Genomic DNA, 12992 nt, shown 5'->3' on the forward strand with positions numbered 1-12992 from the left:
AGAGAGAACAACAACTTGGGCTGCTGACTGCCTGTCCTTTCCATCCTCCCATGTAGGAAACAGCAAAACCCTGCTGCTTCCCTTATGAAGCCAATCAACTTTCCATGAAGAATGATTTCTTTAAACAGAGAATTGAAATAGCTCTGGCTTACAATAGGTGGCTCCTATTTAACAAACCACATGATATAACCATATATCCTTGACCTAATCTCATCAGGCAGCTTGGTATCTCCATTACTGCGCTTACTAATTACAGCTACCCAACACCAATAATTAAAACACACCTTTTAAATTCTTTTCCAGCAAAGATTTATACTGCACACATCCTAGGTGAAACATTATAACAATGAATCATCACCACTCTGGTACTGATATTTCTTGATTTTACTGAGGGTATGAAAGGCTTACATTAAAAATAGCTTTATGATTTAGACTACATAATAAAAAGAAAATCATTATGCTAACTCTTTCATGGCATATTTGGGAGAACGAATTCAACAAAGAATGGCATGTGTATCCTCACAAAAACTGCTAATGCAAATTAGATTTTATTTTAATGAATTTCATAGTGCTAACATTAAATGTCAGGCTGGTATAATAGGGATATGAAGTCACTATAAAAATACAGTGAATTGTAAAGCGAGAAGATATAGGGCCAGAGCCTCAGTTGCTATAAACTAATGCTGCTTCATAGGCCAATATCCAGCTGAAGATCTGGTCCTACAGTTTTTAAATCATGGAGCTTAAAAATATTAACCAGACAGAATGGTATTCACAAAGGGATTTAGGCATTGCAATGCCTGACCATCACAACACTTACCTTTTAGGTGCCAAGAAAATCACAGGAACAACAGTGCAATCCACAAAGCTGACTTAGGCGCTGTACAGGACAGCTTGCCCCAGGGCCTGGAGAGCGTGGGCTAAGCCAACCCTGATTACAGGATGAGTCCCACCTGAGAGGAATTAGGATTTCCGTATAAAAGGAGCTAGGGGTAAGGCTGAAGAAAGCTTGCTCTGGGAAAGAACTAGTGAGATGAGATCAAATCTATCTATCGTGCCTGTAGCTGTAGAGAAAAGCTCAGAGTAGGAAAGGCAACTGCTGGGAAGAAAGTAAGTAAGAAAAGCTGTTCAGGTAGGAAGGCCGGAGAGAGAGCCTGATAAAGCAAAGAAGAGACTGGAGACCCAGAGGGGAAGTAAAGAGGTGAGGCAGGAAGTGGCCTAGGGAAACTGGCATAAAGGCTGGAGCTGGGGGTGCTGCTGCTGCATCACCTGGCTTGAAGTGGTTTCCATCATATGCAGGGTTTACAGTTTGGCTTAATGGTGCTCAGCACCCGCTCTATAGGGATTGTTGCACAACCCCTGAATGGGGTAAAGATGCTGTCCTAGCTGTGCAGTACAGCACAGCGTGTTTGGGCCAGAACCCTGAGTAGAGGGTTGGACTTGGGTTCCCCTAATGACCCCAAGGAGGGGGTACACAAATCCTCTACAGCAGCTGTTGAGCCCAGCAAGGGGGCAGCAGGCTGAACTGAGGAAGAGCCCCAGAAAGAGGCTGGGGGAATGATTTTTGTTTCTGTTAAAGGCAAGTTTTGATTCCTAGGTTAAATGACACTGATCCTGGAAAGGGTGGACTAAACACTGACTTAACTCATCCAGTGACTCAGCCCTCCACTTATTAGGCAGAGGAAACCACCACAAGAGGAACTTGGGACTGTTAATAGGGGGCACTCGCCACATGAGGTGTTCCTAGGCCACATCCACTCGGGAGTGGGGGTGCCTAGCTGCGTAGACTCATTTACAGTCACCCTTAGGAGAAGGGAGAGAAAGGCCCCTAAGAAAGTGTCCACACAAGCCAGCATGTTGGGTGGCTCCCTGCCTAAACTAGATGCTGACTAGAGGAGTGTGAGTGGGGCACCTGCCTGACTCTACACAACACAGGAATAGGCAGTGGCCCACTGTGCATTGTTGAGGTGCTACTACCCACCTTATAACTTCTAGCTCAGTGGTTCGAGCACTCGGCTGGGATGTGGGAGATACCCAGGTTGAATTCACCCCTTCTCTGCAGCTTTGCCAGAGGAGGAGGGAGATTTGAACAGGGATCTTCCTACCCCCCTGCAATCTTGGGATTGTATCCTAACCACTGAGCCGTGGGAGGTTTTGACGCCAGGTTCCTTCAGTCTCTCCTATTGAAGCTGTTGCCCTCTTGATAAATAATGAGGGGTTAGAGCAGGGGGAACTGGAGCCAGGATCTCCCTCTCCCTGGTAGGTGGTCCTCACTGGGCTGCAGAGCCATTCCCAGTCTCTCTCCCTCACCCCCATACTTAGAATAGTCATTGGGAGAGAGAAAGAGGGTGTCCCACATCAGAATATCCTGTTGCTCTGGCAGAGAGCGGGGAACTGACCCAAAGTCTCCCATTCCCAGCTCGGTGCTCTAACCTCTGGGCTAAATGCTATATGATGGGCTCCTCTTTTGGAGGTTGGGCTCTGAGCACGCCTACCAACTCGGGCAGCTGAATGCTTGTCTTCCCTCAGTTTGTGGATTGCTCTGGGGCTTAGGTAGGAGATAGACACCTGGATGCTTTGAGGGAGACAGCAGTGGGGGTGCTCAGAAACAGAGGTGCTCAGGGAAGTTTTACTCTGAAAAGCTTAGGCGTTGTAAGAGTTTAGGTAGCTACAGGGCTCAGCGGGAGCCAAAACTGGGACTTAAGTGCCTAAATACCTTTGTGGATCCCACCCTTCAGCCCCCAATGCAGCAAATGCTTATGCTACTGACTAACTATGGCTGTGAGCTGTCCTCTTTAGTTCAATGGGATGCCTCGTGCCTTAAGTGTTTGCAGGATTGGGGCCTTTTGCTAGATGTAAAATAGACTGGGATGTAATGTAAATGTTGGCAAACAACACTGCCGGAATATTCTGCAGGGCTGGAGATAATACTTAGTGTGAAAGGAGGACCTGATTCTCCTCGTTGCCGGCTCTGATTTACAGCAGAGGCAATGTGGTTACAGCAGTATAGAACCAGAGTAAGTGAAAGGAGAACCAGACCCATAAGCTGTAGAACGATTTATAATTGAAATACAATGACCAAGAAGCCCTATTAACCATTTAAAGGGACAGAGGTCAGGCTTTCAAAAACAGCTAGTGATTTGGGGGTGGGGGGCAAATTGAGACCCCTTTAAAGGGCTCCGGTTTGCAGAGGGCAGGTGCACCGCATTTTTTGAACATCAGGCCCCTCTAAGGCATCTCAGGTTGGACACCTCAAAAAAACAAGGCCCTCCTACAATTCTGTTTGAAAAAGATTTTGATAGGAAAACTACCCCCATGAAAAAATGGGAGGGGAATGTGGACAAAGAAACTGATCTAGATAAGTGGGTGCCTCCATGGGAAAGGGGATAGACATCTTCAGTTTGCACTGCTCACAAAGAAAACTTTATAAACTATTGTCTCGATGGCATTTGACTCCAGTTAAGATCCATCAAGTTTTTGCTACTAGGAAGGCACTCTGTTGACAGGATTGTGGAGAACATACTGGCATATGTGGTGGTTGTGTTGCAGGAATTGGACCATCTGGGGAGGAAATTATTAAAGAGATTAATCTTGTAACAAAAAATGCTGGCTTCCCAGAGATTGCCTGACCTGCTTGCTTAATGCTCCAATGAGTAAAAGGTCTACATTTTAAACAGAACAAATTAACTTTTTTTATTGTTAACAGTAAGGCCTTGTATTGCTTATCCCTTGAAAAATGTGACTTCTGTAGAATTGTGGCAAAATATGGACTGTCCTTGTGATGGAAAAGCTTTACATCAAGAATGGAAGCAAGAGAAGTGCCCCAAAGAGGTAATTTGGTCACCCTTTTTACAGTACTTGGAGGAGGAGAGAATCTTTAGCCAGGTTCTTTGAGTATTAATCTGATCCTAAATAAGTAATGTATGATGAAGTATTTTTAATGTTTTATTGTAACCTTGCCTTAATAAAAAGTTTAAAAAAATCAATTGACTTGTAATTTTGGGGGAAGCCTTATGAAAACCTTGGTGTAGGGCTCAACTGTGCACTCCCTGCTGGAAGACAATGAATGTTTTTGGATATATGAGGAATGCCGGGTCAGGCCTTTTATGCCATCTTCTAAATACCCACAGATTCTTTCTCCTACCTCTGACAGGAAGTCTGGGAATCCCAGCGTGAGGTGACATGAGAGCTCCAGGCACAAACTAATCAAGACTGTATGCAGCAGCCGCTGCAGGTAGCAAGACTCTGAAGAAATGGCCCTCCTGCAATTAAGAAATCCTTGTTTTCTGAGAGACAGGTGATTACCCTAATAGAACTGTGCCCACTGGGTAGCAGAATGCAGCTGTGTGGAGTGGGTTAAAATTCATGTCAGACTCCATGACCTCTTGGGAGAGTTTACTAATGCATCTGAAAAGAAGTTATTCAAAAGTGAATGAAAGAACCTGGGGGATTGGTGAATGGCTAACATTTATATAGTGCTTTTCATCCAAAGGTCCCAGAGTGCTCAGCAAATTTACAAACTGCATGTGTACACAGAGCTCACCTCAGCCCACGTGCTGTGGGGTAGATTGTGGCAAACTTTAAAGAGTGCACAGTAACATTTTTCTATCTAGTTTATTTATAAAAGGTCACTATGGAGCCTGGGTTGCTATGGCCTTAGCATTGTTGCAGAGAACAATTTTCCTGAAGGGGGGAATCTGAGGTAGTTGTAGTGAAATCCATTATGGCTTTATACATTGCGTTCAGGACATCAGCTGTACCAGTGTAAATTAGAGCAGTTTGTTTAAATGTGGCTGCCAGCAATAACCCTGAGGAGCTGTTCTAGAAGCCAAAGATAGCCAGACTGCAGCAGTGCCAGAGCTTTTAAACCATTCAAAAATCTGCTAGAATTATTCTCCAGAGTCTGTATCTCCTAACTTTTTGCTTCCATTACATCATTGGAGCAGCATAAAGGGGCTGTAACACAATGTATAGTTAGGCCCTGTGTGTCTGTCTGACTTAAGTTAGAAGGAAAGGTCCAAGGAGCAGGGACTGAAGTGCCATCTGTATTTTGTACAGTACCGACCACACTGACAGTACTTACTGCTGGATGTGTGCACCCACACAAAATAGTATCAATCTCAAAGGTACTAACTGTATAGAGAGAGTGACTAAAACTTTTTTACAGGTACCTATGAACAAAGATGTCTAGAAGATGGTTAAGCTCATGTAGAGAAATACATTGTACCAGTATGGTCCTATTGGGTGATTAGGCTAATAGAGAAACTTCTTAAGTGTAGATCAACAAGAAGTGATGATACTTATGGTTGATTTCACTATTGCATAGTTTATCTCATAACTGCACACCACAATAAAAGACTAAGCTAAATAATGTAGTAAATTTCACATTTATTTATAAAGGCCCTATAATTATACCAATATCCCAAAAAATGCACAAGCAGATTTAAAGGGCCCATGAAAATGGCCCCAGAAAGGAGACAGTTCTCCACCTTGTCCACTTACAGAGAATCTACTGCTGGCTAAAGTGCTAGACTAAATAGATGTGCCTTGCACAAGATCTGAAAGAACACCAAAGGCAAGGGCTTGCCACTGAGAAAGTCCTATTGTCAGTCCCATGGAGCGCAATGCTGGAGCAGACAAGAAGAAGAGAATCCTAGCCAAGCACCACTCCTGCAGGAGAGGCCGTCTCAGGCATAGCTGGATTTTAGGTGATTTAGGTCTTGGAAGAAAATCAATACATTGAATTACATTTGGACACAAGGCATTTCCCAGAGAAGAACTCAAACATTGATTAAAGTGGGTAATCATAACGCAAGCTATTAATAACTACGACTTTTAGAGTAGGGGAGGAAGAGAAGACATGCAGTCTCCTCTCTCAGTTGTGCTGTAGCTTATTTATCTCTCCTGAACGCAGGGACTTACAATCAAGGGCCTTTGCTCCTGGTAACTATGATACCTACTAGTACTAGTATAGTGATTAGAGTGCTAATCACTGTATTATCTAGACATAAAGACATGAGAATGGATTCTGAATTCAGTTGTGACCAGTGTAAATCAGGGTAGCTCCACTGAAGTCAATGGAGTTATATTGACATAACATTGGTAGAAGTGAGTATCCGCTGTAACCTGTGCCACCATCTGCTACTGTAAATAGTTGGTTATGTCCCTAATCCAAATTCTTAAACATAATAAAGATGCCTATGTCGGTTCCTGGAGACCACATTAGTTCCTGGTTTTCTGAGGTAGGTCCTAAGCAGCCACTGCTCTTATTGACTTCATCTGGAGTTGTGGGCACTCAGCACTTCTAAAAATCAGATCCTTCTCTCTACCAGACTCAGCACACAGCTAGACACATTCAGTACTTAATTTGTGCCAGGGCTGAGTCCCAGCACTTCTAGGCTTGGCAGTTCATAGCTCTACCACCTCTGGGCTTGCCGTGTCAGTTACGAAAGTAAAACAAGTTGCTTGAGCCCCGGCACCTCCTTCATTACAAATTAAGCACTGGATGCATTATAATAAAACTCAGTGGCTCCAGTTTTCCTTCAACAGAAAAAAGCTGGCTGACTGCTATCCATACTAGTGAGCATCAGTGATTTTCTAGTTACCTTCATAAATCACTATCAATGACGTGTTTTCCTGAACTTGTTCCCTTAACAATCTCTTATTCCATTCACAAACTCTCCAGATTACTCCAATCCCTTGTTGCTCTTAGATATGTTCCTTCAAGGAGTAGCAGCTAAGGACGTTAAGTAGGATAAGCATGCTTTAAAAATGCATGCTGAATGGAATTTCAGCCTACTCCACTAAGCCAAAGGGGGTATGTCTACACAGCAATGTATCCCAGGCTTGACCCTGGCCTCATGCCTAACCCCCCTTGCATCCACACACCAATTGTGTTAACCTAGGGCTCAGACCTAAGGTCCCAGGCCCCTCCAGGGCTGGAAGATCCAAGCACGTGTTAAGCTGGGACCCAGGGTCCGAGCCCTATTGCTTTCCAATGTGCATGTGGCCCCGGCTTGACTTGGGTCCTGGAAGTCTTCTGGATGTATCCCAGAGTTCCTTGGGAAAACCTGGAGGATCAGGAGCAGAACTCCATTCTTAATTCTGACACTGAATTTGCTGCATTAATTTTATAGCCTTGTGAACTGGAGATAATACAGAATACATAATCACAGAAGTGTTGCAAAGCTTCATTAATGTTTACAAAGCCCTTTGAATGAAAGACACTATAAAAAAGAAATACCTTACTCTTATTATTAATGTTCATTATGAATGGAAAAGTCAAGTACCCACCAATCAAATTAGGATCTGCCTTCTGTGGCTCTTCATTGGGTGTTTAGATACCAGGATGAGAGGCACCTTTGAAATATTAGTGATCGCTAGATAGATCTTTCCTGCAACATCAACTAAATTTGGCACCACAACCAGCTACTAGCCTGCCAGGGGTTAAGGGCTTTCAAGGCCTTCGCCAACATTTTCCTTAATAAATGGGTGAAAGTAGATGTACACCCTGGCATGCGCCGACTTGTGCATACGCAAGGAATGGGCGTGCTCGCAGAAGCTGGGGTTGCACATAAGCATCTGGCCATCTTCTTATGCACATTGGGTAACGTGCCTGCAAGCAAAAATGCCCACCCATTTTTGCACCCGCGCTTTTGACAGTGTGGGCACATTGCATTGAGCAGGTGCATTGAACTGTGAAGCCTGATGCACAGCTACGAGTGCAGCTCCTAAATCCGATGGGGGCTGGAGGGAAAAGCCCTGCCCATTATCAGGTCCTAACTCGTGCTAACTCTGCTCCTTGCAGAGCACACCCAAGCGCGTTGCAGCCAACTTCGCCGTGACTGGGGTCACAGCAGAGCCGAGGCTGCGGGCAGCTTTAATGTTTAAACCAGGCTGTCACCTGACCTAACCTGGCTAGTCTGCTCCGGAGAGGGCGGCCGCAGGCGAGACGGGATCGGGGGTGGCGGCAGGGGTAGGAGCCGCCTCCTGACGTCTAGAACCTGCCCTGCGAGTGCAGGCGGCGCTGCCTTCCCCCGGCAGGAGAGGGAAGGAGCCCGGCCGCCGCTGACAATGTGCAATGCCAGAGGAGCGGCCAGTCGGGCAGGCAGAGCCGGCTAGAGGCAGGCGCTGAGCCGGTACCTGCCGCCACCCGCACCTGGCGGAGGGGCAGGGCAGGGCAGGCAGCCGCGGCGGGCCGGAGCAGGTACCGGGAGGCCGGGCCGGGCCGGGCCGGGGAGCGAGGGGGATGGATCGGCAGCCGACAGGAAACAGCTGATCCTCCGCGGCTCTGGCCTGCGGCCTCCGCCACAGCAGCACCTGGCTGGATTGCGATGCACCAGCCGGCCCGGGCCTGCGGGCGGAGTGGGGGGAAGCGGGGCCGCTGCCCGCTCGGTGCCTTGCCGAGGGGGCAGCTGGGGATCGGGGCTGTGAGGTGCGGTGGGGAGCCGGCTGCCCCCGGGCAGGGGCCGCAGGGGCTCGGGGTAGAGAAATGCGGCGGATCTGGGGTACAATGTCGAGAGCGGGGCAGGGGCGGAGGCGCAGGGCGCCGGGACCGAGAGAGATGGGCCCGGCTGGGGGCCCCGGGGGAAGGCGGCTGGGCCCCTTTCCAAGTCCTGGTGGCGGCGATTGATCGCTGGGAGGGGGCGCCCGGGGAGCTGTTCGTACGCTCTCCAGTCTAGGGCTGGCGGGGAGGGGGGGCAGAGCTCCCCTCCCCCGGCTCGGCTCTGTTCCGGCCTCCACCCCCACATGATGATTTTGGGCAGGGAAATAGACAATGTGCTTTAAACCATCTTATCCCCTGATCCTCCCCCTCCCCTTTCTTCTGCCCGGTCCTCTCGAGACAAAGAGCCCCGGTCTGCCTCCCCCATGACTAATGGGGTCCATCCCCCCGCTCCTTGGTCCCGCAGGCTGGAGGGTTTGTTGTCGCACCTTGTTTGGTTGGTGTTTGCCCTGGGTGTGGATGGCTGGCAGCAGCTTTCTAATGGTGGCGGATCATGGAGGAATATGCAAGCTTGCCGGTTCATTGGCATCGGTGGCCCACCACACATGCAATCAGCATCTTAAACATCCCCTAGCGGGTTTTGTTCTCAATCTCTGCCCCTCCATCGTGGTGGATTTGATCACGTTAACATCCAATGGGCGGCTTGGTAAATCCCTTCTCCCCACCCGTCTTCCTTTAAAAACAAAAACACTTGTATATTCAATGGGATTAAATGGCTATGTTCTGCCTTTTTTTTTTTTTTTTTTTTTTTGCTTCGTGTCTAAATAACCCTCCTCTCCTCCTAGAGATGTCCATAATAAGCATTAGTTTCAGTGCTGTCTGCTGCTAGGAGTGAGAGCTGTTTAAAGATACAGCCTCTCTCCACTGAATCTAGCTAAGGGTGGCAGCTTCAATTCCTTCACTGACTTTCTGTATTGTGGGCCAATAGCCGCTTTATGGATTGTTTATTCCCTTCCTCCTAGCAACAAATGCCAACATGGACACACTGCATGGCATTAGAAGCAAAATGTAGTGTCAAGAGGTGGACTGAGTTGCTTTATCCCCGAGCATTTCTGTAGGACTAACAGTGTAACAGTGCAGACCTTTCTGTCTGGGTCCCTGCCCTTCACAAATAGTTTTTGGTACGAATACAAGGCCTCCGGCTTCTTGCACTTACAGTGTGCCCAGGCGTTTGAATGGCATTGTGCCCACTCACATGTCGGTGAGGCTGTTTTGAATAGGCTAGCGGTGACAGGGGAGTGGATTTACAGTGACATCCTTTCTGCAGGAGAAGTCCTTCCCTTATGTCGGCTCCTGGGGCACTGGTGCCAGGTGGCTTTCTGTGATTGTTCCCATCTTGGTACTTTTATGTTCCCAACAAGGAATACCTAAGAAGGGATGGAAGGAACCAGAGAAACTCGGGGGCACTCACAGATGCTAAAAAAGGAAAATAAAGGAAGTCCAGTAGTATGTGTTAGGGATACTCAGTCGTGTTCTAACCACTGACTGCTTGGTGTTGTATGGGATACAGATGAAGTCAGAATCCGTGCCCCAAGGAGTTAATAATCCTAGACAGACCACATCCAGAACCACAGGTTTCAGAGTAGCAGCCGTGTTAGTCTGTATTCGCAAAAAGAAAAGGAGTACGTGTGGCACCTTAGAGACTAACAAATTTATTAGAGCATAAGCTTTCGTGAGCTACAGCTCACTTCATCGGATGCATTCGATGAAGTGAGCTGTAGCTCACGAAAGCTTATGCTCTAATAAATTTGTTAGTCTCTAAGGTGCCACACGTACTCCTTTTCTTTTCACATCCAGAACCTCTTTCTGAGCCTCCCAAGGCAAGCACTATCTTGGAACTCATTTCAATGTCCCTTGGGTGGATGATGGCATTTTTTCTGATGCAGGATAGTGTTTGTAGTCTTATCGCAGTTACAGGCCCATGTCCCAGGAGTTAGTAGTTCCATATCAGCCCAAAAGCCAAGTTAGGCACTTGCCTGAGAAGAGGATGTAAAGCCAAAGGTGCATAGCCCAAATTGCTCAATAACTAGGGATATCTTTTCATGTGAACTTAGTGTCATGTGACTTTGTTTACACACAGTAAAAAGGGGATAGTAATACTTGCCTCGGGGTTTATGAAGTTTACTTTATGTTTGAAATCTGCTTTGAGATCCTCAAAAGGAAGATTCTGTAATGCAGAGATCATGGGGGCATGTGTTATGATAAATGGTCTCTTTCCCCTTCTTGCTGATTAGTGTTGTTGATCCATCCTGCTTTGTTAGATGGACATCACACACACTCTCTCCTATAGCTAGAAACAGAACTTTGGGAAGAGGAAGATGTGGGGGAAATCAAATGGATAGAAAAAAGAAGGGAGTCTAATTAGCGATACATTCTTATTTTCTTCGGGGATGGGGAGGGGGCGGGAAGGTGAAGAGAGAGAGAGAGAAACCCGCCTCTTCCCCCCAAAACAAATGGTTTTCTTCCCTATCCACCCTTGCCCAAGAACATCAGAAACCTAATGGGAGCGCACATGCAGTGAACAGGTTTGCTGGAACAGTTGCCTGCAGAAGTCATGCTCCTCCTTTATGCATTAGCATTGCTGATCTCTGACCATTCCTACCTTAGAGTTAGACTGTGATTTAACAGTGTGCCTGGGAGCTGCACTGTCCTGGAGCAGACTGGAGAGCAAATTGTGATACACCTCTGATAGCCACAGTCTGTTCCCTGTTTCTTCCCACTTGCTGTGGGGGTGGGGTGGGGAAGTTAAGAGCTACTAATATGAACAGTAGCAGGTTGCATCCCCCACCATGTACCAGCTGAGCTCCTGTGGCTTTGAGATGGGGGGGGATGCAAGGCTCTGTCCACTCCCTGCCCTACATGGCCATTCCCCACCCACCTGCTCTTCCCCTCTCCATGTCTTGTGTTGTGCCTGCGATGCGGGTACCCCACAAAGGAGAATAAGAGGGCACGTTATGTCTCCTTACTCCCCGAGTTGGTATGGCCAGTTGTTATGAACCAGCTTGACTGTTTGAATATGGAGGAAGCATGCACTATGCTCCTTGCCAATCTGGAGGATGCAGCAGGTTGCCAGTGCCCAGAGAATGCCTGGTCCAGAGAGCCTCCATGCTTAAGAACAAAAATGGCCATACTGGTTCAGACCAATGGTCCATCTAGACCAGTGGTCCCCAAACTTGTTCTGCCACTTGTGAAGGGAAAGCCTCTGGCGGGCTGGGCCGGTTTGTTTACTTGCCACGTCTGCAGGTTCAGCTGATCGTGGCTCTCAGTGGCCACGGTTCGCTGCTTCAGGCCAATGGGAGCTGCTGGAAGCGGTGACAGTACGTCCCTCGGCCCATGCTGCTTCCCACAGCTCCCATTGGCCTGGAGCAGTGAACCGCGGACGCGGCAGGTAAACAAACTGGCTCAGCCCACCAGGGGCTTTCCCTGCACAAGTGGCAGAACAAATTTGGGAACCATTGCTCTAGATCAATATCCTGTCTTCTGACAGTGGCCAATGCCAGGGGCCCAGAGGGAATGAACAGAACAGGTAATCATCAAGTGATCTATCCTCTGTTGCCCATTGCCAGCTTCTGGCGAACAGAGGCTAGGGACACCATTCCTGCCCATGCTGGCTAATAGCCAGTGACCGACCTATCCTCCATTAATTTATCTAGTTCTTTTTTGAACCTTGTTATAGTCTTGGCCTTCACAACATCCTCTGGCAAAGAGTTCCACAGGTTGACTGTGCGTTGTGTGAATAAATACTTCTGCTTCTATACCACCTGTCGGCTTTGTAGCCATTGGATTCCGGTAGCCATGTATTTTAATCTGTTTATAAATTCCCACAAAAATTGCTTAATGCATTCTGATTAATTTCAATGCTGTCAATTAACTTGCTTCTGTTACTGGCCAATAAGTAATAAGAAACTACATATGTGTTGTTTTATTTGTTCAGGATGTTTAAAGGTTAAGTGCCAAACACCAAAATGAGTGTGACTTCGTGGTTCCTGGTGAGCAGCACTGGCATTCGCCACCGGCTCCCTCGGGAGATGATATTTGTTGGTAGAGATGACTGTGAACTAATGCTCCAGGTAAATATATTTTCATAAAAAAATTTCTGATCTGGTAAATATCCCTTGAAGATGTAGTAGATGCCTTGACTGTGAAGTTAGGGGTTTAGATGCTGTTGCAGACCTAAATGTTGCTTTTAAATAAATCCCCTAGTTCATAAGAACTTGATTTGAGGCTAAATTTACAATATCCACAGAGGTTTAATGGACTTGTGAAAGTGACAGTGAGCTTTCTCAGATGGCCCAGTGATTAGTCTGAGAGTCGGGGCTTCATTAGCTGTAAGATAACTGACTGGAACAGATTAACAGTGCTACTCTTGAGGGAATTCTGAGCCAAAAAAATAAAAATTCTGTGCCAAAATTTTAAAAATTCTGTGCACAATATTTTAAAATTCAGCAAAATTCTGCATTTTTTATTTGTCAACACAATATAATTATGC

General features: G+C 47.0%; 1 protein-coding gene and 1 long non-coding RNA gene across 3 annotated transcripts in view; both read left to right on the forward strand.

Annotated features, from left to right (window-relative positions):
• The first annotated feature begins 1006 nt into the window (after positions 1–1006).
• LOC119856836 lies at positions 1007–5380 on the forward strand. The gene is made up of 3 exons (XR_005293436.2): positions 1007–1201; positions 3707–3831; positions 4154–5380. It is a non-coding gene; the product is annotated as an uncharacterized LOC119856836 (long non-coding RNA).
• Positions 5381–7739: 2359 nt separating this feature from the next.
• Positions 7740–12992, forward strand: part of CEP170B (centrosomal protein 170B) — a 98387-nt gene continuing 93134 nt past the window's right edge. For both annotated transcript variants that reach the window (XM_038404864.2, XM_038404865.2), the window contains exons 1-2: positions 7740–8206; positions 12438–12573. In XM_038404864.2, the coding sequence (XP_038260792.1) occupies positions 12469–12573 (105 nt within the window). In that variant the 5' untranslated portion in view covers positions 7740–8206; positions 12438–12468. The remainder of the gene's footprint in view (positions 8207–12437; positions 12574–12992) is intronic.

Source organism: Dermochelys coriacea, chromosome 6, assembly GCF_009764565.3.
Source record: "Dermochelys coriacea isolate rDerCor1 chromosome 6, rDerCor1.pri.v4, whole genome shotgun sequence".
In the NCBI taxonomy this organism is placed as follows: domain Eukaryota; kingdom Metazoa; phylum Chordata; order Testudines; family Dermochelyidae; genus Dermochelys; species Dermochelys coriacea.